The following is a 24513-nucleotide window of genomic DNA, read 5'->3' as shown; positions in this document are numbered from 1 at the left end:
TATACTCGTTGTTAGGCCTGGAATCATGAATAAGGAGACAAACAGTTCTGGATGTTACTTCTCAGATTTAGTCATGTATGTATATTGTTATTTTTTTTATATTTTAGATTTAGTAGTGCTGTGCTGTGCTGAAGGATTCAAGTCTGAGAACTCAGATAAACCACAACATGGAGATCTCTTCTAATCATTTTAAGATACATAACAAGAATTAAATTTCATATTATTATTGTTATTATTATTAATGTTATTGCTATCACTACTACTACTACTAATAATAATAATAATAATAATAATAAATAATAATTCATTATTTTATATACCACAGAAATGGCCATACTTTAAAAGAAAACTAACAAAAAAAGAAAGGAATTGCAATATTTATGATTAATTATTCAAAATTAAGGCCGTGGTCGGTAGATGTGGGTAGACCAGCACCTTTGTGTTTAACCTTGTCACAACAAAAGAGGTTAGGTTAGGTAAAGTTCGTCAGGAAACAGGACAGTGTGTTTCCTGACGCGAGTCTTAGTCATATGATGACCCGCCGTTGGGGCTTTTGGTCATCAGACCGAGGCCTTCCGCTGGCATACCGGTCCACCCCTTTAAACCTTTAAAAATTATGGTCAATTATAACCCTTTAGATACTTATAACAAAAGAGGCTATAGAACCGTAGAAGGTAATACAGAGCAGAAAACAGGGACTCGCCGGGCGTAAAGGAAAATACACAGTAAGCTAAATACTATTTAATACTCTTGAACACTCACCGTTTGCCAGTCTTAGCAACAATGTAAATATTGAATGTTTGGACGTTGAGTTGAGTTACAAAGGGAACTATGCACACTGCAAAACAAACAGCAGAACATTGGCTACAGAAGTACGTAAAGTGTACAAATACAGTGATATATGAACAACCATTCATTAAGATTTTAACAGAAGATAATGAGGCAGGGGGAAGGTATGGATGACATTTAACAAGGCTAGTTCTTAATTACAAGAAGTACTATTTCATCTAGGACGGAAAACATATTAGTAACACAGGATAGATATAACTTTTGTGAAGTGATGCAACTCACAAACATGAATAGTGAACAAATATATATATATATATATATATATATATATATATATATATATATATATATATATATATGTATATATATATATATATATATATATATATATATACTATGTATATATATAGTGTGTGTGTGTGTGTGTGTTGTGTGTGTGTGTGTGTGTGTGTGTGTGTGTGTGTGTGTGTGTGTGTGTGTGTGTGTGTGTGTGTGTGTGGCAGCAATACTTATATAAAAAATCAGGTAATATTTAGTTGTTTCTCTTTTGTATTTACGGAGATTAGATAAGCGTCTTATTTTCTTAGCTCGACATCCATGTCTGGCTGGGTCAAACAAGACAGTCTGAGCTTATAATGATTAAACTTGCAATTGTATTTGATTATATAAAAGTGTGAGGTTGAATAGTCATGGTGCCCAAGTGGGTGTATCTGGCAGCGCGACCTTTCCCAAACATCTCCTCCCAACTGCAGTTGTTGTACTCCCCTGCCAAGGGTGTGAACGTGTGGAGTCACTGGATACCAAGTTTTGTGATTCCGATCTTAAATTACCGAGTGGCAGCATGGTATTTATGATAATCTAAATAACCTGCTGCTGAAGGCCTGGAAAATTCCCAAGAATAATCCGGTGTAGATAGCTTTTTAACAGAAATATGGAAAGAGACACTGAATACCCGATCACAGACTCGACCTGTGGTGTTGGCGACGCTCTGGCAGGAGAACCATACTTTAAAGACGATCAACAATGACCTTATTTTAATGTATGCCATTGTCTCCAGTGGCTATAACACTGCTACATCAACAAGGATAATCTCGTGTTTACCAATGGAACGTTGTGCAAGTCATATAATATGAATTCAGACAATAATACAACACAATATGACGCAAGGGGCTGCAACAAGTGGCAACTCGATGCTCTCCAAACCCTTGTAATTTGACAAGTACTGAAGAAAACTTATGATATTTCGTCAGTTTATCATCGAAACGTTAGGGACTCAATCTAAATGTATACAACTTGTAAGTATAAGAGTATACCAGCAAGAAAAAGTCACTTTCAGAACGGAGGAATGTTTAACACGTGCTTGTGCAAGACTGGTTTATGAACGTGTTTACTCACCTAGTTATTTGTGTGTGTGTGTGTGTGTGTGTGTGTGTGTGTGTGTGTGTGTGTGTGTGTGTGTGTGTGTGTGTGTGTGTATACACGAACGTACGTATTCGCGCAGCTGTGGTTGTTGGGGTCGAGTATCAGCTCCTGGTTCTCCTTATCTCCTGGCTGAGTGAACCCTATCATACCTATTCTTAAGCCTATGTACCACTTCACTCTCTAGGTAGCTGCACTTCCTGGTCACTCTAAGGTTAAAGAAGTATTCTCTAACATCCCTTTGACACATCTGTCCTTTTAACTTGCATCTGTGATCTCGTGTACCTGAGACCCGCCTCTCAGACAGATTCTCCCTCTCCACCCTGTCAGTTCCTCTGAGCAATTTGTATGCTGTAATCATGTCAACTCTGATCCTTCTATCCTCTAGTGTCGTCAGGTGTAGCTCCTCTAACCACTTCTCATAGTTCATACCCCTCGGCTCTGGACTGATTTAGTTGCATTTCTTTGCACTTTTTAAAACTACTTTGCATGCTCTACCAGATGCAGGTTCCATACTGGCACTGCATACTCCAGGATGGGTCGAACATATGCCGGGCTGAAGGTGGATGTTGATATTTCTGGAAGGTACACTTAAATTTCCCAGTCTCGCGTTTGCTGCAGCGGTTATTGGGTTGATGTTTGCTTCAGGCATAATTCTAAGCATTCTAAGCATTCGGGGTGAGCATAATTCTAAGCATTTGCTTAGAATTATGCTCACCCCGAGGTCTTTCTCTTTAAGGGAGGTTTGTAACCTTTGTTTTTCCATTAGCTTGTACACTGTTTCCAGACGTCTTTGCCCTTCTCTGATTTTCATAAATTTGCATTTGCTGGGGTTATATTCCAGTAGCCACTTGTCAGACCAGTCATGCAGCATGTCCAGATCCATTTGTAGTTTATCCTGGTCTACCCCTGTTTGTATTCTCATTAGTTTCATATCTGCTAACAGGGACACCTCTGGCTCGATTTCCTCTGCCATGTCTTGTACAAACTACACATATACAATAAATATTACTCGTACGAATACTGACTGACCCTTGTGGAATTGCACTCTTCGCATTCACCCATTCAGACACCTGTACACACACTGTAGTTTGTAGATGAATGTAGTGCTGTAGTGCTTTCCCTATAATTCCTACCCCCTCAAGGAAGGCTCCTTGATGTTGGTGAGGGGCTCTTGATTTAGGGAATTGGATCTGTGCTCCAGTTCCCCGAATTAAGCCTGAATGCCTTCCACATCCCCCCCCCCAGGCGCTGTATAATCTTCCGGGTTTAGCGCTTCCCCCTTGATTATAATAATAATAATATAATTCCTACCTGCTCCTCTAGCGTGCTTGCTCGCGCGCGTATGTACTCACCTATATGTGGTTGCAGGGGACGATGCACAACTCCTAGCTCCATCTCTTCGCTGGCAGCAGTGGTGATAATGACATGTGTCCTCAATTTATGTCACTCTCATACAAATTTTAGTATTGTCTGCAAAGCATGATGCAGTGCTACGATTTATATCTCTATCTTTGTCGGACAAGAGGACGAGGAGTGGGGTACCAAAGCTTTTCCATGAGGTAGCCTGTGATTTAACTCTATTTACTATTGTTGCATTTTATTAGAAAGTTTAAAATCCATTTGCCAACTTCGCCAGCTGACCATTTGCACGAATTTTGTGTGCTAGTATACCTAGAGGGTGGTCGTGAACCGGCCCACATGGGCGTTGATCACCGGAATACCCTCCAGGTAGCCTCCAGGTGGGGTGTTTCGGGGGTCAATGCCCCCGCGGTCCGGTCCATGACCAGGCCTCGCGGTAGATCAGGGCCTGATCAACCAGGATGTTACTGCTGGGTGCACGCAAACCGACGTAAGAACTACAGCCCGATTGGTGGGGAACTGACTTTAGATGCCTGTTCAACTCCCTCTTGAAGACAGCCAGGGGTCTATTGGTAAATGCTTTTGCAAATCCTGTGTATATTGCATCTGCATTTTTTTTGACAGTCCATCTAAAGAGCATGTAATGGTCTAAGTAGCAGTGAGAGGCAGGATCGACCTGCTTTAAACCCATGCTGCTCTGGGTTGGGTAAGTGTTGTGATATTATTTCATTAGAGATCTTGCTTCAAACTCTTTCAAAGATTTTTATCACGTGGAATGTCAGTGCTTTTGGTCTATAGTTCTTTAACGTGGCTTTACTACCACCTTTGTGGAGTGCAGTTCTTGATGCACATGGAGTGCCATGAGTTCGTGCCTGGGGCAAAGTGCCTTGACATACTGTCAACGATTCTCTCGAAATCTAGCAGGGATAGGGCCTGGTCACAGACCGGGCCGCGGGGGCGTTGACCCCCGGAACTCTCTCCAGGTAAACTCCAGGTAATATCGGAAAATTTGGAGATGTAAACAAAGTTTCGAGTCTCGCTGAGGAAAAATTAATTTGGTTTGTCAACCTTTGTCTGGCATCTCATTAAACATGAACCAATACTGAGACTTCAGTATTTCACTTTTTTTTTGTTGTTGTTGCTGTCGTCTGTTGGGTGTAGTGATGGGATTGTCCCATCACCAGGAGGATGATGGATCTGGTTAAGGGTCTCATCCCCAGGAGGAAGATGGTTGTAGTGAAGGTCTGTGGTTAGAGCGGTCAGATCTGCGGTTGGGATCATTTGAAGGTTAGAAGGGTTTGTTTCTTTCTGCTGGTTGACAGTACGATGGTGCTGATTGTTGAAAATTCTGCTATTATTCTCTGATTTTTTTTTATCCACTTACCATTTGGTTTGCCTGTTCTTGTAGGTAAGTTTATTTAAGTACAGGTATACACAAGAGTAATTATCACACAGTAACATGTGTAAATCACTTTGTGTTTTGCACTCTGATTTACTGTGTATGATACTGTGTATTATGTTACTGTGTATGATAATTGTACTTACGTATACCTGTATCTAAATACTGTACCTCTTCGCAGTTTTTGTATTACAATATTAATGTAAACACTGCTAAATCTTACACACAGAAAATATTACAGATAACTTCTGCAGCAGCAAAAGCAGCAGTGACACTAGTAGTAGCAGCAGTAGTAACGATACTAGTAGTAGTAGTAATAGTGGCACTAGTAACAGGTTTAGTAATTGTGGCAGAAGTAGTAGTAGCATCAGTGTTACCAGTACTAGTGACACTACTAGTAGCAGTAATAGCGGCAATACCACCATCAGCAGACCCAATAGCATCGGTAGCAGCAGTACGAACAGCACTAGCATCACTAGCAGGAGAAGCACTAGTACCAGCACCAGAAGAACTAGCACCAACAATATAATCAGCAGGAGCATTAGCAACAGCAGCAGCAGCAGCAGCAGCACTGGCAGATTCATCAGTAAAAAAAGTAATAATATTAATATAACAGCTATATCATCGACCCGATATACAGTTCATGGCCAGTCATTAGTGGGTAATCCCTGGGGAGATTAAACGAGCAATCACAACTAATTAAGGTGATCAAGAAACAACGTCAGCCTTGACTTACTGCCTCCAGCATCAACTAAATGATGCAGAGAGAGAGTTGAAAGAGGAAGTGACGCAGGTAGACATTGCATAACACACTTGAGGGGAAGAAAAGGAGATCATGTGAGGTCGGAGTCTAAGAATCACTTTATTGGGTTGTGGAAAGGAAGATAATTTCTATATCAATTCTTATTCTCCAGTTCTCCAGTTCTCCTCCCTCTCTCTCTCTCTCTCTCTCTCTCTCTCTCTCTCTCTCTCTCTCTCTCTCTCTCTCTCTCTCTCTCATTACAGGCATTACAAACACAGCTTGAGTACCAAATAACCCAATTTAAATATTATGTACATTCAGTACAACACCTATCTATAAGATGGATGGTATCTATTTCTTTCATATTGTGTGAATTCCTAACATAGGTACGCCTGCTGTTACTTGGCCAATAAACGATTCATAATTTATCTATGATCCGCGTCAGCAGTTTACCATCAGTTTATCAATTATTAGAGCAAATAAGGCACATCAAGGGTGTGCTGGTACACTATTCTGTGTGGTAGTTATGCAGTGGGAACAAAAGCCTTCTTTCCCTCTCGTACTCCTTCATAAAGGAGGGAAGTCCCATAGTAGATACCATTTTCCGTCAACCTAAACTGGGAGACACCAGTGAGGCGATGAGGATATGACCAAACATTCCAATGAATTCAGCAACGTCTGCTTACAAGTGATAACCATAACAGTGTGAGGTGCTTCCCCTGCCTTTCAACGGGATTATATCTATAGGGGGGTTTCGGGGATCAACGCCCCCGCGGACCGGTCTGTGACCAGGCCTCGAGGTTGATCAGGGATTGATCAACCAGGCTGTTACTGCTGGTAACACGCAAACCGACGAACGAACCACAGCCTGGATGATCAGGTACTGACTTTGGGTGCTTGTCCAGCGCCTTCTTGAAGACAACCAGGGGTCTACTGGCAATCCCCCTTATTATTATGATTATCATTATTATTATTGGTATTATTCATGTGGAGCACTAAACAAGGGGTGTTAAAGACGATCTTTCGTACGCTTTTCACGTTATTTTTTCTTCTGAGCTCTTAGGGTGTCGCTAAATTAAGAAGAAAATAGAAGGAGAGTTTATGCACTGGAGCAGAGTGAGGCATTCCTCAGTAGAATATGTTAGGTAAAAGGACATTAATGCGACATTTTATTGTGGCAGCGTTTCGCTCTCCACAGGTTTTGTCAAGCAGTTAAGGTAACGGCTTGACAAAGCCGTCGGTAACTCTACCAACATTACACTCAATGGAACAGAGGCCTAGTACATTAGATTAGTGGCCGCGTACACTGGAGTAGAGGTATCGTACACTGGAAGTTATGTACACTGGAAGCCATGTACACTGAAGCACAGGTATCATACACTGAAAGTCATGTACACTAGAGCAGTGGTATCATACACATGAGTAGTGGGAGGACTTGCACACTGAAGTAGAGGAGAAAGCCTTGTACGCCGTAGCAGTGGGATGACTTGTACACTGGAGTAGAGGAGAAAGCCTTGTACGCTGTAGCAGTGGGATGACTTGTACACTGGAGTAGAAGCCATGCACACAGGATTAGAGAGGGAGGGAATCCTTTACGCTGGATTAGATGGAGGTCGTGTATACTGGAGCAAAAGAAGGATTTACACACTTGGGAAGGGGTATTATAATGAACACTGAAGTAAAAGGCATAATATATATATATATATATATATATATATATATATATATATATATATATATATATATATATATATATAATCAATGAAATCACGAAACAAGTTATTTTAAATCATTTACCAAACTGCAGTAGGCCAGGATTCGACCCCACATTGTTCTGCCTCTAAGATACAACACAACATAGTTATTTATTTATTTATTATTTATTTATTTAGTGTCTTTGAAAACAGTACATTGAGATTGTGTATATGCAATAGTGGGTTGCAATGCAAAGACAGCCTCTATTATGCCTTGGCATTATGGACCATTATATATATACATATATATATATATATATATATATATATATATATATATATATATATATATATATATATATATATATATATATATATATATATATATATATTATATACAAAATACGTAAATTAATAAAATTATGCATTAATATGGAAGACGATGACGTGTTTAGAATTTACATATTAAAATGAGGTACAAATTTTAAGTGATACACCATTACACTGCAAGGTGACTCATGGTGCCAGTGAGAAAGTTGCTGATCTCCTTGAAAGTTTATTGCTTTGGCGTCTCAAGGATCGTCTTGTGGGGGCACTTAAAACCACTCTCACTCTCTTTTACCTCAGACTCACTCTCACTCTCTCTCTCTCTCTCTCTCTCTCTCTCTCTCTGTAGTTTATAGAATACATGAGTGATGCGTACTGTGTCCTGTTCTCACAGGGCTGGGCAGGGGAATGTAGGATCGAGTCCTAGCCAGCAGCAGTTCTGTTAATGATTCAAAATCAATTGTTTAGTGATTTCATCAATTTATATATGTCGTACTAAATAAGCCGAACTTGTCAAATAGTCCGAACTCCCTTAAAAATTAAACTTTTCCAAACTATTTTTAACAAATTGGTAGCTATTTTTTTTCATTAACAATGATATAATGATTTTTATCTTTGGACCAAAACTAACTTAGAAACCTCACGTAACCTCTCTAAAACTAACAAATTCTCTTAGTTAAATTTTTCTAGGTAGTAGGTTGGTAGACAGCAACCGCCCAGGGAGGTACTACCGTCCTGCGAAGTGTAAAACGAAAGTCTAATTGTTTTACATGATGGTAGGATTGCTGGTGTCATTTCTGTGTCTCATAAACATGCAAGATTTCAGGTATGTTTTGTTACTTCTACTCACATTTAGGCCACACTACACTTACATGTACAAGCATTTATATACACACCCCTCTGGATTTTTTTCTATTTTCTTACTAGTTTTTGTTCTTATTTCCTCTTATCTCCATGGGGAATTGGAACAGAATTCTTCCTCCGTAAGCCATGCGTGTCGTAAGAGGCGACTAAAATACCTGGAACAAGGGACTAGTAACCCCTTCTCCTGTATACATTACTAAAGTTAAAAAGAGAAACTTTTGTTTTTCTTTTTGGGCCACCCTGCCTCGGTGGGATACGGCCGATTTGTAGAGAGAAAAAGATTTTATAATAATAATTTATATATATATATATATATATATATATATATATATATATATATATATATATATATATATATATATATCTCATTATCTAAAATTTATTTAATATTACATTAAATCTCCTGACCTTGCCTCTTCGCTGGTCGCTACTAGGTCCACTCTCCCTGCTCCATGAGCTTTATCGTATTTCTTCTTAAAGCTGTGTATGGATCCTGCCTCCACTACATCACTGTTAAGTCTGTTCCATTTCCTGACAACTTTATGAGTGAGGAAATACTTCCCAACATCCCTGTGACTCATCTGAGTTTTCGAGTTGTGACTCCTTGTTGCTGTGTCCCATGTCTGAATCATTCTGTCCCTATCCACCTTGTCAGTTCCTCTCACTATATGTCGTTATGATCCCCTCCCCCCTATTTCTCTCCCTGTGTGTGTGTGTGTGTGTGTGTGTGTGTGTGTGTGTGTGTGTGTGTGTGTGTGTGTGTGTGTGTGTGTGTGTGTGTGTGTGTGTGTATGTGTGTGTATGTGTGTACTCACCTAGTTGTACTCACCTAGTTGAGGTTGCGGGGGTCGAGTCCGAGCTCCTGGCCCCGCCTCTTCACTGGTCGCTACTAGGTCACTCTCCCTGAGCCGTGAGCTTTACCATACCTCTGCTTAAAGCTATGTATGGATCCTGCCTCCACTACATCGCTTCCCAAACTATTCCACTTACTGACTACTCTGTGGCTGAAGAAATACTTCCTAACATCGCTGTGATTCATCTGTGTCTTCAGCTTCCAACTGTGTCCCCTTGTTACTGTGTCCAATCTCTGGAACATCCTGTCTTTGTCCACCTTGTCAATTCCTCTCAGTATTTTGTATGTCGTTATCATGTCCCCCCTATCTCTCCTGTCCTCCAGTGTCGTCAGGTTGATTTCCCTTAACCTCTCCTCGTAGGACATACCTCTTAGCTCTGGGACTAGTCTTGTTGCAAACCTTTGCACTTTCTCTAGTTTCTTTACGTGCTTGGCTAGGTGTGGGTTCCAAACTGGTGCCGCATACTCCAATATGGGCCTAACGTATACGGTGTACAGGGTCCTGAACGATTCCTTATTAGTGTGTGTGTGTGTGTGTGTGTGTGTGTGTGTGTGTGTGTGTGTGTGTGTGTGTGTGTGTGTGTGTGTGTGTGTGTGTGTGTGTGAGTGCGTGCGTGCGTGAGAGAGAGAGCTGGTCAGAGCTCATTTCATGACATCCGGTGTCGTTTCAGTAACAAGAGAGCCGAGAACGCAGACAAGGGCGGTGGAGGCGACTACAACGATGACTACAACTGTGCAGATGGTTCCACTGGTGGGTCCTGCTTACCTCAGACGCGGCGCACAGGTTAGCTCTACCAACAGATACAAACACTAAGAAACAAAAATATGAATATTGTCTTCATTAAACAATGCACACATACTATAGAACATTTATTGGCAACTAACGTACGTTTAATGTTATTTATGTCAGGAAAATGCATACGTATTTTCTAGTTTAGGATGTTAGGAATGTACGTAATATGTTTATTGATATTTTTATCATGGAAGCACGTATACATAAGATTGTTTATGTCCCAAAGAAATTTAACACTGAGACGTTGTGATTAAATTTCATATAATCTTGAAGGTGTGTGCGTTAGTAATATTTATCCCTAGTGTACTCACCTATTTGTGGTTGCAGGGGTCGAGTCACAGCTCCTGGCCCCGCCTCTTCGCTGATTGCTACTAGGTCCTCTCTCTCCCTGCCCCATGAGCTCTATCATACCTCGCCTTAAAACTATGTATGGTTCCTGCCTCCACCACATCACTTTCTAGGCTATTCCATGGCCTGACTACTCTATGACTGAAGAAATACTTCCTAACATCCCTTTGATTCATCTGAGTCTTCAACTTCCAATTGTGACCTCTTGTGTCTGTGTCCCATCTCTGGAACATCCCGTCTTTGTCCACCTCGTCTATTCCGCGCAGTATTTTATATGTCGTTATCATGTCTCCCCTGACCCTCCTGGCCTCCAGTGTCGTCAGGCCGATTTCCCTCAACCTTTCTTCATAGGACAATCCCCGTAGCTCTGGGACTAGTCTTGTTGCAAACCTTTGCACTTTCTCTAATTTCTTGACGTGCTTGACTAGGTGTGGATTCCAAACTGGTGCTGCATACTCCAGTATGGGCCTGACGTAGATGGTGTACAGAGTCTTAAACGAATCCTTACTGAGGTATCGGAACGCTATCCGTAGGTTTGCCAGGCGCCCGTATGCTGCAGCAGTTATCTGATTGATGTGCGCCTCAGGAGATATGCTCGGTGTTATACTCACCCCCAGATCTTTTTCCTTTAGTGAGGTTTGCAGTCTTTGGCCATCTAAACTATATTGTGTCTGCGGTCTTCTTTGCCCTTCCCCAATCTTCATGACTTTGCATTTGGCAGGGTTAAATTCTAGGAGCCAGTTGCTGGACCAGGCTTGTAGCCTGTCCAGATCTCTTTGTAGTCCTGCCTGATCCTCGTCCGATTCGATTCTTCTCATTAACTTCACATCGTCTGCAAACAAGGACACTTCTGAGTCTATCCCTTCCGTTATGTCGTTCACGTATACCAAGAACAGCACAGGTCCTAGGACTGACCCCTGTGGAACCCCGCTTGTCACAGGCGCCCACTCTGACACCTCGTCGCGTACCATGACTCGTTGTTTCCTCCCTGTCAGATATTCTCTGATCCATTGCAGTGCCTTTCCTGTTATGTGTGCCTGGTCCTCTAGCTTTTGCAGTAACCTCTTGTGAGGAACTGTGTCGAAAGCCTTCTTGCAGTCCAAAAATACGCAGTCGATCCACCCCTCTCTCTCTTGTCTTACTTCTGTCACCTTGTCATAAAACTCTAGTAGGTTTGTGACACAGGATTTTCCTTCCCTGAAACCGTGCTGGTTGTCAATTATACACTTGTTTCTTTCCAGGTGCCCCACCACTCTCCTCCTGATGATCTTCTCCATGACCTTGCATACTATACACGTTAGAGATACAGGTCTGTAGTTTAGTGCCTCATGTCTGTCTCCCTTTTTAAAAATTGGGACTACATTTGCCATTTTCCATACCTCAGGGAGTTGCCCAGTTTCAAATGATGTGTTGAAGATCTTTGTTAATGGCTCACACAATATCTCTGCTCCCTCTTTAAGGACCCATGGAGAGATGTTGTCTGGTCCCACTGCCTTTGAGGTGTCAAGTTCGCATAGCAGCTTCTTCACCTCCTCCTTGGTTATATGTACCTCATCCAGCACTTGCTGGTGTGCCCCCCTGTTCTGATTTCTTGGAGTCCTACTGGTTTCCACTGTAAATACCTCTTTAAATCTTGTGTTGAGCTCCTGACATACCTCTCGGTCGTTTCTTGTGAATTCCCCATCACCCTTCCTCAGTCTGATTACCTGGTCCTTGACTGTTGTTTTCCTCCTGATGTGGCTGTACAACAGCTTCGGGTCAGTCTTTACTTTTGATGCTATGTCATTTTCATATTGTCTCTGAGCCTCCCTTCTTATCAGTGCATATTCGTTTCTGGCTCTTCGGCTGATTTCTTTATTTTCCTGAGTTCTCTGTCTTCTGTACCTTTTCCATTCTCTATTACACCTAGTTTTTGCCTCCCTACACCTTTGGGTGAACCAAGGACTCGTTCTGTTCTTCCCATTATTTCTGTTTCCCTTGGGAACAAACCTCTCCTCTGCCTCCTTGCATTTTGTTGCTACATAGTCCATCATTTCTTGTACTGGTTTTCCTGTCAGTTCCCTCTCCCACTGAATGTCTTGAAGGAAGTTCCTCATGCCTGAGTAGTTCCCCCTTTTGTAGTTTGGTTTTTCCCAGCCTATTTCTGCTACTCTCTCCACTTGGAGCTCAACTATGTAGTCGAAGCACAGAACCACATGATCACTAGCTCCCAGGGGCCTTTCATACATGATACCCTCGATGTCCGAACTACTCATGGTGAATACAAGGTCCAACCTTGCTGGTTCATCCTCTCCTCTCTCTCTGGTAGTGTCTCTAACATGTTGATGCATGAGGTTCTCCAGTACCACATCCATCATCTTGGCTCTCCATGTTTCGGGACCCCCATGGGGCTCCAGGTTTTCCCAGTCAATCTCCTTGTGATTGAAATCACCCATAACTAGTAACTTTGCTCCCCCCATGTGTGCTCTCCTGGCCACCTCGGCTAGTGTGTTGATCATTGCTCTGTTGCTCTCATCGTATTCTTCTCTTGGCCTCCTGCAGTTCTGTGGTGGGTTGTACATTACTGCAATTATCACCTTATGTCCCTCAGACTGGATTGTTCCTACTAAGTAGTCCCTTTCGCCCATGCCATCCATTCCTTCCATTTTCTCAAAACCCCACTGGTTTTTAATGAGCAGTGCAACTCCTCCTCCCCCTCTCCTCCCTCTGTCTTTCCTGAAGATTTGATATCCGGATGGAAAGATTGAATCTGTTATTATTCTGGTGAGTTTTGTTTCTGTGAGTGCTATTATGTCTGGGGATGTCTCTTTGATTCTTTCGTGCCACTCCTCATACTTGTTTGTTATTCCATCTGCATTTGTATACCACACCTTCAACTTCTTTTCTAAGACTGTGGTCTGGGAAGTATATTGGGGTTGGGGAAGTGGGAGACCTGGTAAGGAACTATGGGTTGTTGCTGTGGGGGTGAAGTTTGTAATGTAGTGGGTGGGGGCATTGGATGTGGCATGGGTGTTTTGATTTAGAGTGTTTGGTTGCACTGGGGTTGACCTGGTTGGGAGGCTTCTATAGAAAGTTGTGAGGGAGGCTGTATTAGATCTTCTTCCTGGGTCTGGGATCTCCTGTCTGTCTTCTCCATCCCCTCTCTTTCCTCCTTTCGCCTTTGTACCATCTCTCTCAGTTTCATCCTTTCTTCTTGTGTTCTGTCGCGGTCGAGATACACCCTCCTGTATGCCGTCATGTCCCTTAATCGTGCTTTCTCCTGCAGTATCCTGGTCCGAGTCGCTTCTGCCTTGAAGGTCACTCTCACTGGCCGGGTTCTTTTTTTTACAAACCCCCCTATTCTCCGAAAATTTTCCAGCTGGGTCATATCGTCTTCTCCTATTGCTTTCATGATGCTTTCAATTGCTTTTTTTTCCCCTTGTTTTCTTGCTTCATATGTTTCCCCTTCGACTTCCTGGAGCCCATACACAAAGACTGACCTCACCCTTTCATTCTCCCACTGCATATCCCTGTGTATCCCCTCATTTAATTTGGTTTCCTCCACTGCAGCTTTCCTTTCATCAGTTTCACTGGCTAATGTACTTGGGCTCAGTGGCCTGTCATTTTCCCTTCTCGGCTTTCCTTGGGCTCTGTTGTTGTCTGTTAGGGCCTCCACATAAAGCTTAGCTCTTTCATTTGCTACAGTCTCCTCTGATAGAGCATCTCCATGCAGCTGTGCCCCTTCTTTCCCTACAGTCCCCTTATTTGTGGCTGAGGTAGCAGTCTCTGATGTCAATCCCAAAATGTTCTTTAGTTCTTTATGCTGTTTCAGATTTTTCAGTTCCTCTTCTAAACTCTGTATCCTAGCTTCTGCTGTTTTGACATGCACCTCCCACTTCCTGCTTTCCATATCTATCCTCTCTTCCATTCTCATGCTAAGTTCTTCTAGTTTCTTTTCCCATTCATGATCCCTTTTTATGAGCTCTGCTGCCCAATCTTCCTTTGCATTTTCCTCCTCCTGTCCCTTGGTTTTTCTTGTTGCTCTCTGGCAACCCATTTTTGTTTTATCCTGATTGCCTCAGAGTGGGAAACCTATGTAGTTCTGTATGTTAGGTTAGTAGTGTGTGTGTCAGAGTGTGGGGGGGGGGAAAGTAGTGGAGGAACTGTGGCTATTTGGGAGCTGAGTGGGGAGGGGTGGGGAGGGTTTGGGGTGAACGGGGGAGGGGAGGGTGATCGAGGGAGGTGATGGATCAGGGGAAGTAGTGAGATGTCGGTGGTGAGGGGGGAGTGTGTGTGTGTGTGTGTGTGTGTGTGTGTGTGTGTGTGTGTGTGTGTGTGTGTGTGTGTGTGTGTGTGTGTGTGTGTGTAATTTTGTGTGTAATTGTGTGTGGAATTATGTGTGGGTTTATTATGAACTGAAAGGTAGGTGGCTTGTGCGTTTAAGGTAAGTCTCAGTGGTCCTTGGCTGCCCACACCTTCTTGTGACCTGACCAACCTCCTGGGATTTACCGCACTTACAGTGTGTGTGTGTGTGCGTGTGTGTGTGTGTGTGTGTGTGTGTGTGTGTGTGTGTGTGTGTGTGTGTGTGTGTGTGTGTGTGTGTGTGTGTGTGTGTGTGTATGTGGGTGTATGTGTGTGTGTGTGTGTGGGGGGGGGTGTATGTGGGTGTGTGTGTGTGTATATGTGTGTGTGTGTGTGTGTGTGTGTGTGTGTGTGTAATTATGTGTCGAATTATGTGTGGGTTTATTATGTGTCTGAAAAGTAGGTGGCTTGTGCTTGGAGTGTAATGTAGATTCTCAGTTGTCCTTGTGTCCACAACCTATGTGACCTGACTCCCTTGCAGTGTTGCCTATATCACCTGCTTATAGTGACTTAATCGCCTTGTTCAATGGATTACCATTTGCTAAACCTTATTGAATACTTGAGTGCCTATTCTTTATCGTGCTATGAGAGTTAGACCATTCACATTCAGCTTGGCGGTTAAATTGGAACCTGGACCCCACACCCAAACAACCACTCATAGGTGATACAGTACTTGTGATGCAGCTGTAGCAGTGTAGATTGTCCAGGTCGATGTGACGTCCTGGATAGATCCAGCTCGATGTACGTCCTGGCTAGATCCACCTCAATTTCTTCTCGTTAATAATGTACCCTGTTCACTGTATTTCTTTCACTGGTCACACTATTGTTTCACTTTATTAAAATCTTGGGTGACACTTGGCAACGCCGCCTTCACACTAGCCTGCGCCACAACGCTTTTATTTTCCAGATCACTTTCAAAATTGTGGCTCTCCCCACACTTGTGTGGCTCAGGCAATTAAAAAAAACACTTCTAGGATTGTTGACTACCCTGACACACTTAGCAACCCTTGCAGAACACTTGTAGCCCTCAAAAACACTTAAATCCCCGGAGCACCGACGGCGTGACTAGCCTGCTCGCTGTCCTGTGTGTGTGTGTGTGTGTGTGTGTGTGTTTGATCGAACCTTATCTATGGTTGTAAGTTTGTAGGAGGTCAGTAGGCAAGTGTGTGACTGAACTTTATCAATGTGTATCTGGTTGTGGGTCAGAATGCAGATCTGTAACTGAAGTACATCGAATCATGCAGGTTTGCGTATGGACTGTAGGCAGTCCATACGCAAGTTTGCGTGGCTCAACTTTAACCCAGGCTTACAGGTGTGTATGAGTGAACCTTATCTACTGGTGCAGGTGTGTGTGACTTAATTTTATTCATGGTTGCAGGTGTGTGGCAGGAAGGTAGGCAGGACCTGCATCTTCCTACTGGCGAGCTTCGGCGTCGCCTGCAGTATGATAGGTGTGGTCTTGTTCACCTCTGACCTGCAAATGCTGACGGGGTTCTGGATTGCTGGCACCTTAATGATGGTTCTCGGAGGTGAGTTAGGGAAGTGGGGTGGAAGGTGGCAACTCCATTTTATCAAGAATGTTAAAATATAACATTAAAATGAGTGCCTCATTGCTAGATACATCGCCGGTGGCAACTCCATTTTCTCACTAATATTAAAATATAACATTAGAATGAGTGCCTCATTGCTAGATACATCGCCGGTGGCAACTCCATTTTCTCACTAATATTAAAATATAACATTAGAATGAGTGCCTCATTGCTAGATACATCGCCGGTGGCAACTCCATTTTCTCACTAATATTAAAATATAACATTAGAATGAGTGCCTCATTGCTAGATACATCGTTGCCGTTTATTTTTTCAACATGTGGTTAAATACAAGATTTTATAGACTTATGTAATTAACCACACCCAACCTTACTAAACATGTTTGTAGATAATTTCGCTCATCTGCGAATTGTTAAGCGTTATTTAATAAGAAAAGGAACTGTTTGAAGGGAAAAGAGAGGAAGGGAAGGGACGAAAGGAAGAAGGCAAAGAAGAGGTTTGGGAAGGGGAAGGGAGGAGACGAGGCATGGAGAGGGAGGGGGAAGGAAGGAAATTGCAGAGAAGGTAGAGGGTAAAGGGTAGAAGTGAGAAAAGAGAAATGAAAGGACAGAAATGCTTAGGGAGTAAGGTACAGTATCCAGATGGATGACCAGGACCAGTGTCCCACAGATATCCGTCCAGGGACTTGTGGTTGCTCTTCGTTAATGTAAATACCATGCCTGAGAAAATAAAATCTTAAGAGCTGCTGTTTCCAGATGATTCAGTATTTATGATGAAAAAATACCGTAAAAGAGAGTAACAATTAGGTGGTGATGATTTGGGAACATCAGGAACTATCACACAGGTGGTTATTGGCTCTGAACCTCCAGAAGTGCCTGGTTATGAAAACTGGAGGAGAGAAAGGATCGAATGCAGAACACAGAGAGGACAAACCTCAGATTAAAAAAAAACAAGGGTAACATAACATAACATTACATAACAATAACATTACAGAAGGCGTAGCTTGGTTCATTAACCACAACGGTGTATACATTCCTGGTGATCTTAACTAAAAAGTAATTCCAGCACTTCTTTGTACGTCAGAAATGCCACAGAGTATTGAAAATTAGTTTTAAAGCTGACTATAGAGACTTGCTCATTAGGGATACTTTGACAAGACGCTCAGACTGTTTACACTTCTAGCCTTTACAGAGACTTGTAAAGAAAGAAAATATAAACTATTCCTTTCAACTCTGTGGAGAAACAGGGTGGACACTTCAACGACGTAGAGGATACTCAGAAGACTCGATAGGGCACTCGAAGTCAGACAAAAGGGAAATGTATCATGAAGATGTCAGACAATATACTTTTTTCAATCTAATGGTGGCTAAGAAATGGAAAAAATTTAGACGAACAAGTAGTGAAAGCACATTATATATGCAGATTTAGGAGATACCTGATAGATTCGATAGTAGGCAGATAGAGACCCTAAGGCTAAGAATTTTGAGTCATTGTCCACACTGAGCTATCCTCAGGAAACTCATATTTTCTGTCAGATGTCCAGGAACCTGGATCGACTTCCCCTTCCACAGCCACAACTGCCTGAGTACACTAACACACGCAAACGCACTCACACACAAAGAGAAGCCTGTACTTCACCACAAAAGCTTTTCAATCTTTTCCCGAAAATCGGAGTTTGTTTTCTTCTGGCTGTGCTGAGTGAAAATAATAGTGAACGACGTTGAGTCTTTTGGAAGCATTCCTCCCCAAGGTCGATCGTATAATTGTCCGGCAAGGCTCAGGTCTCCAGATATGCTTGTTTTCAAAGAATACATCCCTTGTTATTGTATTATCATGTAGTGAAAGAATACTGGGAGACGTAACAAGCCGCTGTGGAAATATAATGTTTTTTCCCCGTTCAACTGAAGCTTTTACTCCCGACAATGTTCAACACTTATCATATTACTGATTTTTGAAAATGCAGAAGCATGAAGCTCAGATTCTGCTGAATAGAAGATTCTGCTGAATAGAATAAACGTTCAACCTAGTTGAATGACTACACTCTTGCCTGTGGTCACCGGCGTGTGGGACGAATCACTTCTCAAGCGAATATCTCAGTTAAAATGATGCGAAATACAAATATGTTGTATAGAGTTCAAGTGTTCACTTGAATTTTTCTGATAGCGAGGAGTTTCCTCGCTATCTCGATAGTTTCAGTGTCGAGTAGTCGATAGCCTCGTAATTTTATTTTATGTGATGTATGACCCTTACGGGTTTAGTGCTTCCTAATGAATGTTCTAATAATAATGATTCTAACAGAAGTACTACTACTACTACTACTACTACCACGACCACTGCTACTATTATTAATAATAGTAATTATAATAATAATGCAATGAAAATAGTTAATCTACAGTTTTATTTTCATTTTGTCAATGCCTTTACAAAAATAGCAATAATTATATGAAATATCATTTTCTCTTCACATTATGTACTTTCAGCAAAGCGTTTTTCAGCTAATAAATTTTTTTTTTTTTCAACGAATATGACTTTTTTCCAGCAATTATTTGTTGACGCTAATACTGCTTTTCTTTCTGAACAGTTGTGTTGATGTTGATGTTCTTCACTCTGTGTTGCATCGCCTGGCATGCTTTCCAGGCTCTTCCATCTGGACATCCAGACCGTGTTAAGTTGTACCGCCCTGTTCCTGTGCCTTCGCGAACTTCCAGCACTTACCAGCTCCTGCCTCTGAGACAGGCTCCTAGTTATGCGCCGGTGCCTGCAGGGCAACAGCCTGGTGCCTGTTCTTCATCACCCAGAGCACAGCCAGGTAGCTACTGTAAGTCACCTGGTGGGATGATATCTGGTTATCCTTCATCCCCTGGGGATCTTACTAATGAATATTCTACGTTACCTGGAAGATTAACCCCTGGCTATCCTCCATCACCTGGAGGACTGTCTGCTGGTTATCCTACAATACATGGAAGACGGGTTGTTGGGTATCCTTCATCGCCAACACGAAATAGCATTGGTTATTCGACATTACCCGGAGGCAGGGCTGTTGGCTATCCTATGGGGCAAAGTCTCGGCACTCCTACTTCCCCTAGAGGACAACATGCTGGTTATCTCACACCACACGGAAGCCAAACTGCTGACTACTCAACTTTACCTGGGGGTCGGGCCGCTGGCTATCACACGCCGCTCTTAATGCAACCCTTCAGCTACCTGGAGTCACCTCGAGGGTCAATAGGGGGTTACTCTACACTGCCTGTACAACACCTCACTCCTGGATATCGCTCGCCAGTGGGAGAACGAAGCCCTGGCTACCTGACACCTACTGTGGGCCAAACAATGTACAAAGATGAAGTGAAGACTAGGTTATTCGCACCTGAAGCCAGCGCCACCTCAACACCCCAAGGAACCTACAAAAGAAGAGAAGAACGGCCGCAGTACTCTAATGGCCTCCCTGAGTCTTAAATCCTCAACAATCTTTGCTTCCTCTCTATATGAAAGACAACAAGCTGGGGGCAGGTGCCCGCAGCTCCGTTACCGAATGTTTTACATACGAAGTGATACTTTTGTATCGAATTAGGCTGGTACTTGATTAAAGGGATATAAATATGTGGGTTATTTGGTCCCGATGCACGATAGAGGCTCGGTCCTCTGTTCTTTTAGACGTATCACGGACACGTTACCAACTGTAGCTGCTCTAACAGCCACTTGCAGTACCTGTTTGAAATACTTGCATTTGTTGATATTAGTCCTTTTTAAGAGTTTATTACCAGGATGCATTTCTCATTGCGCTTTGTGGTGCGTTTCCTCATTCGTTTAAATACTCGATAACTGAGAAGAAATGTGAAGTTGCTGATTATACTGTGTTTCATGAAGTCCTAAAGCCGTGTGAGTTATTGAACACAAAGAAGTGATGGAGACTCGATCCTCCATTCCCTAGTCGCGGAAGGGTTTCCGGCAAGTCAGGCTATTGGTGACCACCGACACGTCGTAAATCAAACTTTCATTTGAGACGTTTTGCTCTGTGTACTGCTTTAGTAAATGAGATCTTGAGAAAGCTCTACACAGAGTAAAACGTTATCCCCGGAAAATAAAAGTCCTGCAAGGATTTTTTTTTTCACTGTTATCGGCAGTCATTGTGACGCCACTACTCAGTAATTCGTATATATGAAAGGGGACACTTGCGTCCAGTTCAGGACACTTTTCAAAGAAAGCCGTAGGACCTCTTTTGGGTTTAGCACTTAAATATAATGATAAACTTATTAACGAAAACGTTTTCATTAATAAACGTCCTGAACTGTACACAAGTGTCCTTTTCCACAGTCTGTCGGTATCACCATACCATTTACAACCCATTTTTGAATACCTTAGTGAGTCAAAGGAGGTGCATTTGGGAAGCACCTGTGTTACGTACTGTATTCCGAGGAGGCAACGTTGCTACAGGAATATTCCATTATGTTAATGTAAATGTAATGTGTCTCTTTATAGAATAAGTAACTTGCGTGTTTTTTTTTTTCTTTAAAGGATTGCAAACGTTATGGTTAAATAACCGAATGTTTATACGTCACCAATTTAAGACAGTTTACTTACTTATGCATTTGCGTCCTTATAGTTTTTCATCAAATTTTTTTTTTTTTTTTGCATGCTTACAGTTTATCATCTTCATTCATCCTTATACTTTTAGGCTCTTATTCTTTGGCATCTTAAACTTTTGCATTCTTATACCTTTCACATATTCTCTCTCCTTATACTTTTTCTAGTCATATATTTTCGCGAACGCTCTTTGACCTATCTCTGATGATAAAAAAAAAAGACGAAAATTATCTTTGTAAGTACAAAACAGAAATGACCAAATCGCACGTTTTAAATGTAATTAGTAAAATGAGCGTTTAGTTTCAATTAACGTGATAGAGTATTCACCTTCTGTGACTTCAAGATTTATTTATAAATTATTATTATTGTGAATTATGTATTATTATTATTTTTATTATTATTATTATTATCAGTATTAAAATGTAAGTGCCTAACCCCAATGGGTGTCAGTTTTTGTGCGTGGAGATAAAGTCCCCCACAGAAATAAAAGTCTTTGGTAGCAGAGAGCAACACTTTTTCATAGCAAAACAAATCCTATCTGAAACAAAAATGTCTTACGTTCATACTCTGTAAGTTATTTTGTGTTAATTGCAAACAGTCAAGTGGCACTGATTTGAAGATGGTTATTTCAGGTCGATGCTCGCTCAATCCTCTGTGCCAAAAAGGAATATAAAATAAACCTTAGAGTATCCATATCTTCCAAAGATGATTCCCGGTAAACCAAAGCGTTTTTTTCTATTGCGTGTAAATACAAATATGGTATAATACACGAATAACAGGTACATAGGAGAGAGAAGCTTTTGACGACGTTTCTGGCCGACTTAGACCCTTTACAAAGTCACACTAACATAAGAGAGTAAGGCAGCCAGTATATATAAGCGAGGGAGCACTGGGACGGGACCAAGAGAGGAAGAAAAAGTAGTAGTGGCAAGGTATTGTGCCTTTCTGTTCTTTATAGGAGAGAGAAGTTGAATGTGTCTTGTAAATAGTCCAAGTCACACTAAACCATCGTCATTAAATTCTCTACGTTCGGGTTATTTATGAATTGTTCCAGTCGCGGTATTGTGCCTTTTTCTTCTTCAGATATGGTATAGTTACCCCTAGATCTGTATGGGACGCGTTCCATTAATTCTTAGAAAGAGATGCTACTACCGACAGATGAGAAAAAATTATTTAACCGTGGGATGCTAAATTAGACCTAATTCCTCTCAAGTGCTACAGCGGAACTTGAGAAAACCCAGCGGAACCTGGGCAATAAATTTTATCTTGTAGACTAACGCAGGCAGGTCAAGGGCTCTTGATCCATGGAATAGTGGCTACCTTTCCGTGAATCGAGTCTGACATTGTCTCTCATTCCGTATGGCGCTGAGTGATCCCTGCTGGTTTAGCGCTCCTCAAACCCCCCCCCCCTCCCACTCCCACGAAATAAGTAAGCCAACTTGCAAAATACCGACAAGTACGGTAATACGTGTCGGTATTTATTACAGTTATAACAAAGAAAGCATTTATTACACGACGTTTCGCTTAATGGTAAGTGGTTTTTTTTTTCAAGTTGTGACTTAGTAATGAACGTACCGACGAAATAGCTGAGCATGATTCCGCTACTTCAAGGTCATTCCACTTCCTGACCACAGTAAAACTGAAGAAATACTTCTTGACATCCTTGTGACTCTTCCGTGTTTTTATATTCCAGTTGTGCTCTCGCATACCAGTTAATTTTTGTCATCTACAAACATATACCATAAACTGAGCAGGTCCTACTACTGATCCTTGCGGAACCGATCTATTTACTCTTTCCTATTCTGATATCTCTAATAATCGCTATTTGTTTCCTTCCCCTTAGGTACCTTGTTATTTCCTACCCCTCAGGGACCCTGTTATTCCGATTTGTTCCTCGGATTTTATCCTAGTCTCTCATGAGGTACAGCATCATATACCTTCTTGTAATCGAAGAATATGCACTCCACTAATCCCTCCCTCTCATGCTTCACTCTATTACTCTGTCACAGAACTTCAGCAGGATTGCGAGATAAGATTTGGCATCATTAAATCCATACCGGTTATTGTTTGTGAGATCACTCTCTCCTAATGCTCCGCCACTCTCCTTCTGATTAAAATTTTCATTAGCTTACGCAGAACGAATTTCAGTGATACTAGTCTTTAGTTTATTGCTTTCTGTGCTTATTTTCTTTAATGTTGGGAGAGTATTTGATGTTTTCCAGATCTGTGGCATTTATCTTACATCTATTGACTCAAAGATTTTAGTTAAGTAAGACGTATGGGCAAAAATTAGGTATCCTTATTCCAAAACGTTCCGCCTACACACTATTCTTATGTCGAATACAGAGAAAACAGCAAAAACAGTGGAGGAGTAAAGATGGTGTAATTACGCTCGACGAAGTAGTCTTCAAATGGTGGATCCTTCAGCCTGGAGAAGAGTTAAGCTGAACTCCTCTCTAGGCTGAGGGACTGGCTACCTCAAAACTACTTCGTCGAGGGAGGAATGATTACATCAACTTTACACATCCACTGGAGGACTGATTACATCAACTTTACACCTCCACTGCTTCTGCTGTCGTCTTTATATTCGACTGAAGAAGCTTGCTGTGTAGGCAAAACGTTTCGGAATAAAGATACATAATTTTGCAGATGTGCCTTAGTAATCTACATATCGGCATTGTATACCACTGTTATATTCACAAGATTTTTAGCTGGTGGTTCGGAGCTGCTGTTTCATGTGGAATCCGCGTGCGCGAGTGTGTGTGTGTGTGTGTGTGTGTGTGTGTGGAGGGGGGGGGGATGCTTTATTCCACATTCATAAAAAGAACTTCAGTTTGTATCACAAACGAAGAATCCCACAGGGATTATATTTCACAACAGTTTTATGTTTGTTTAGCCAATATTTTTGTGAAACTGAATTGTTAGTAATGAAGCATATCAAGATATTTTACTTTATTGTTCTGTCTGGATCAGAGTATGCATTCTGACATACAAGTATATGAAATTCCCTCTGATAATTTTTCAACTTGTGTCTGGTAGGTTTGTTAGACTTAAAGCCTATTAACTATACGAGGTTCGTTAAGTCTGCATTTCACCTGTTCGCTACCGGTCAAAAATATTTTAATCTATAACATGGGGATTCTTGCAAATTCTCAGTATTTATACGCCATGAGACATACCTCTCTCAGTTTATATACTTTAAAAGGAATTAATGACACTAAATTGTGAAGATTATATTACAGAGAAAAGATAAGAAAAAGAAAAAACTTTCATCATAATTCAACTCTATCACCATCAATCATCTTTCATCATTATTTAACACTTTCACCATCAATCATTCATAATCACTGCTACACTCCAACAGCTCGTCAGGTCCCAGAAACCATTCGTCTCTATGCACCCCTAACACGCTCACGCACGCTTGCTGGAAGTCAAAGCCCCTCGTCCA

At 41.7% G+C, this 24513-nt stretch overlaps 1 protein-coding gene across 1 annotated transcript; it reads left to right on the top strand.

The window, feature by feature from the left end:
* The first annotated feature begins 1564 nt into the window (after positions 1-1564).
* Positions 1565-20862, top strand: LOC128696135 (uncharacterized). Its single transcript, XM_053787231.2, has 4 exons — positions 1565-2084; positions 10121-10233; positions 16310-16460; positions 19063-20862. Exons 1-4 carry the CDS (start codon positions 2072-2074, stop codon positions 19935-19937), a joined length of 1152 nt encoding a protein of 383 aa, XP_053643206.2. The 5' UTR covers positions 1565-2071; the 3' UTR covers positions 19938-20862.
* The last annotated feature ends 3651 nt before the right edge of the window (positions 20863-24513 follow it).

Source organism: Cherax quadricarinatus, chromosome 48 (assembly GCF_038502225.1).
Source record: "Cherax quadricarinatus isolate ZL_2023a chromosome 48, ASM3850222v1, whole genome shotgun sequence".
NCBI classification, from domain to species: Eukaryota; Metazoa; Arthropoda; class Malacostraca; order Decapoda; family Parastacidae; genus Cherax; species Cherax quadricarinatus.
This window is presented reverse-complemented; position numbering and strand designations above follow the sequence as displayed.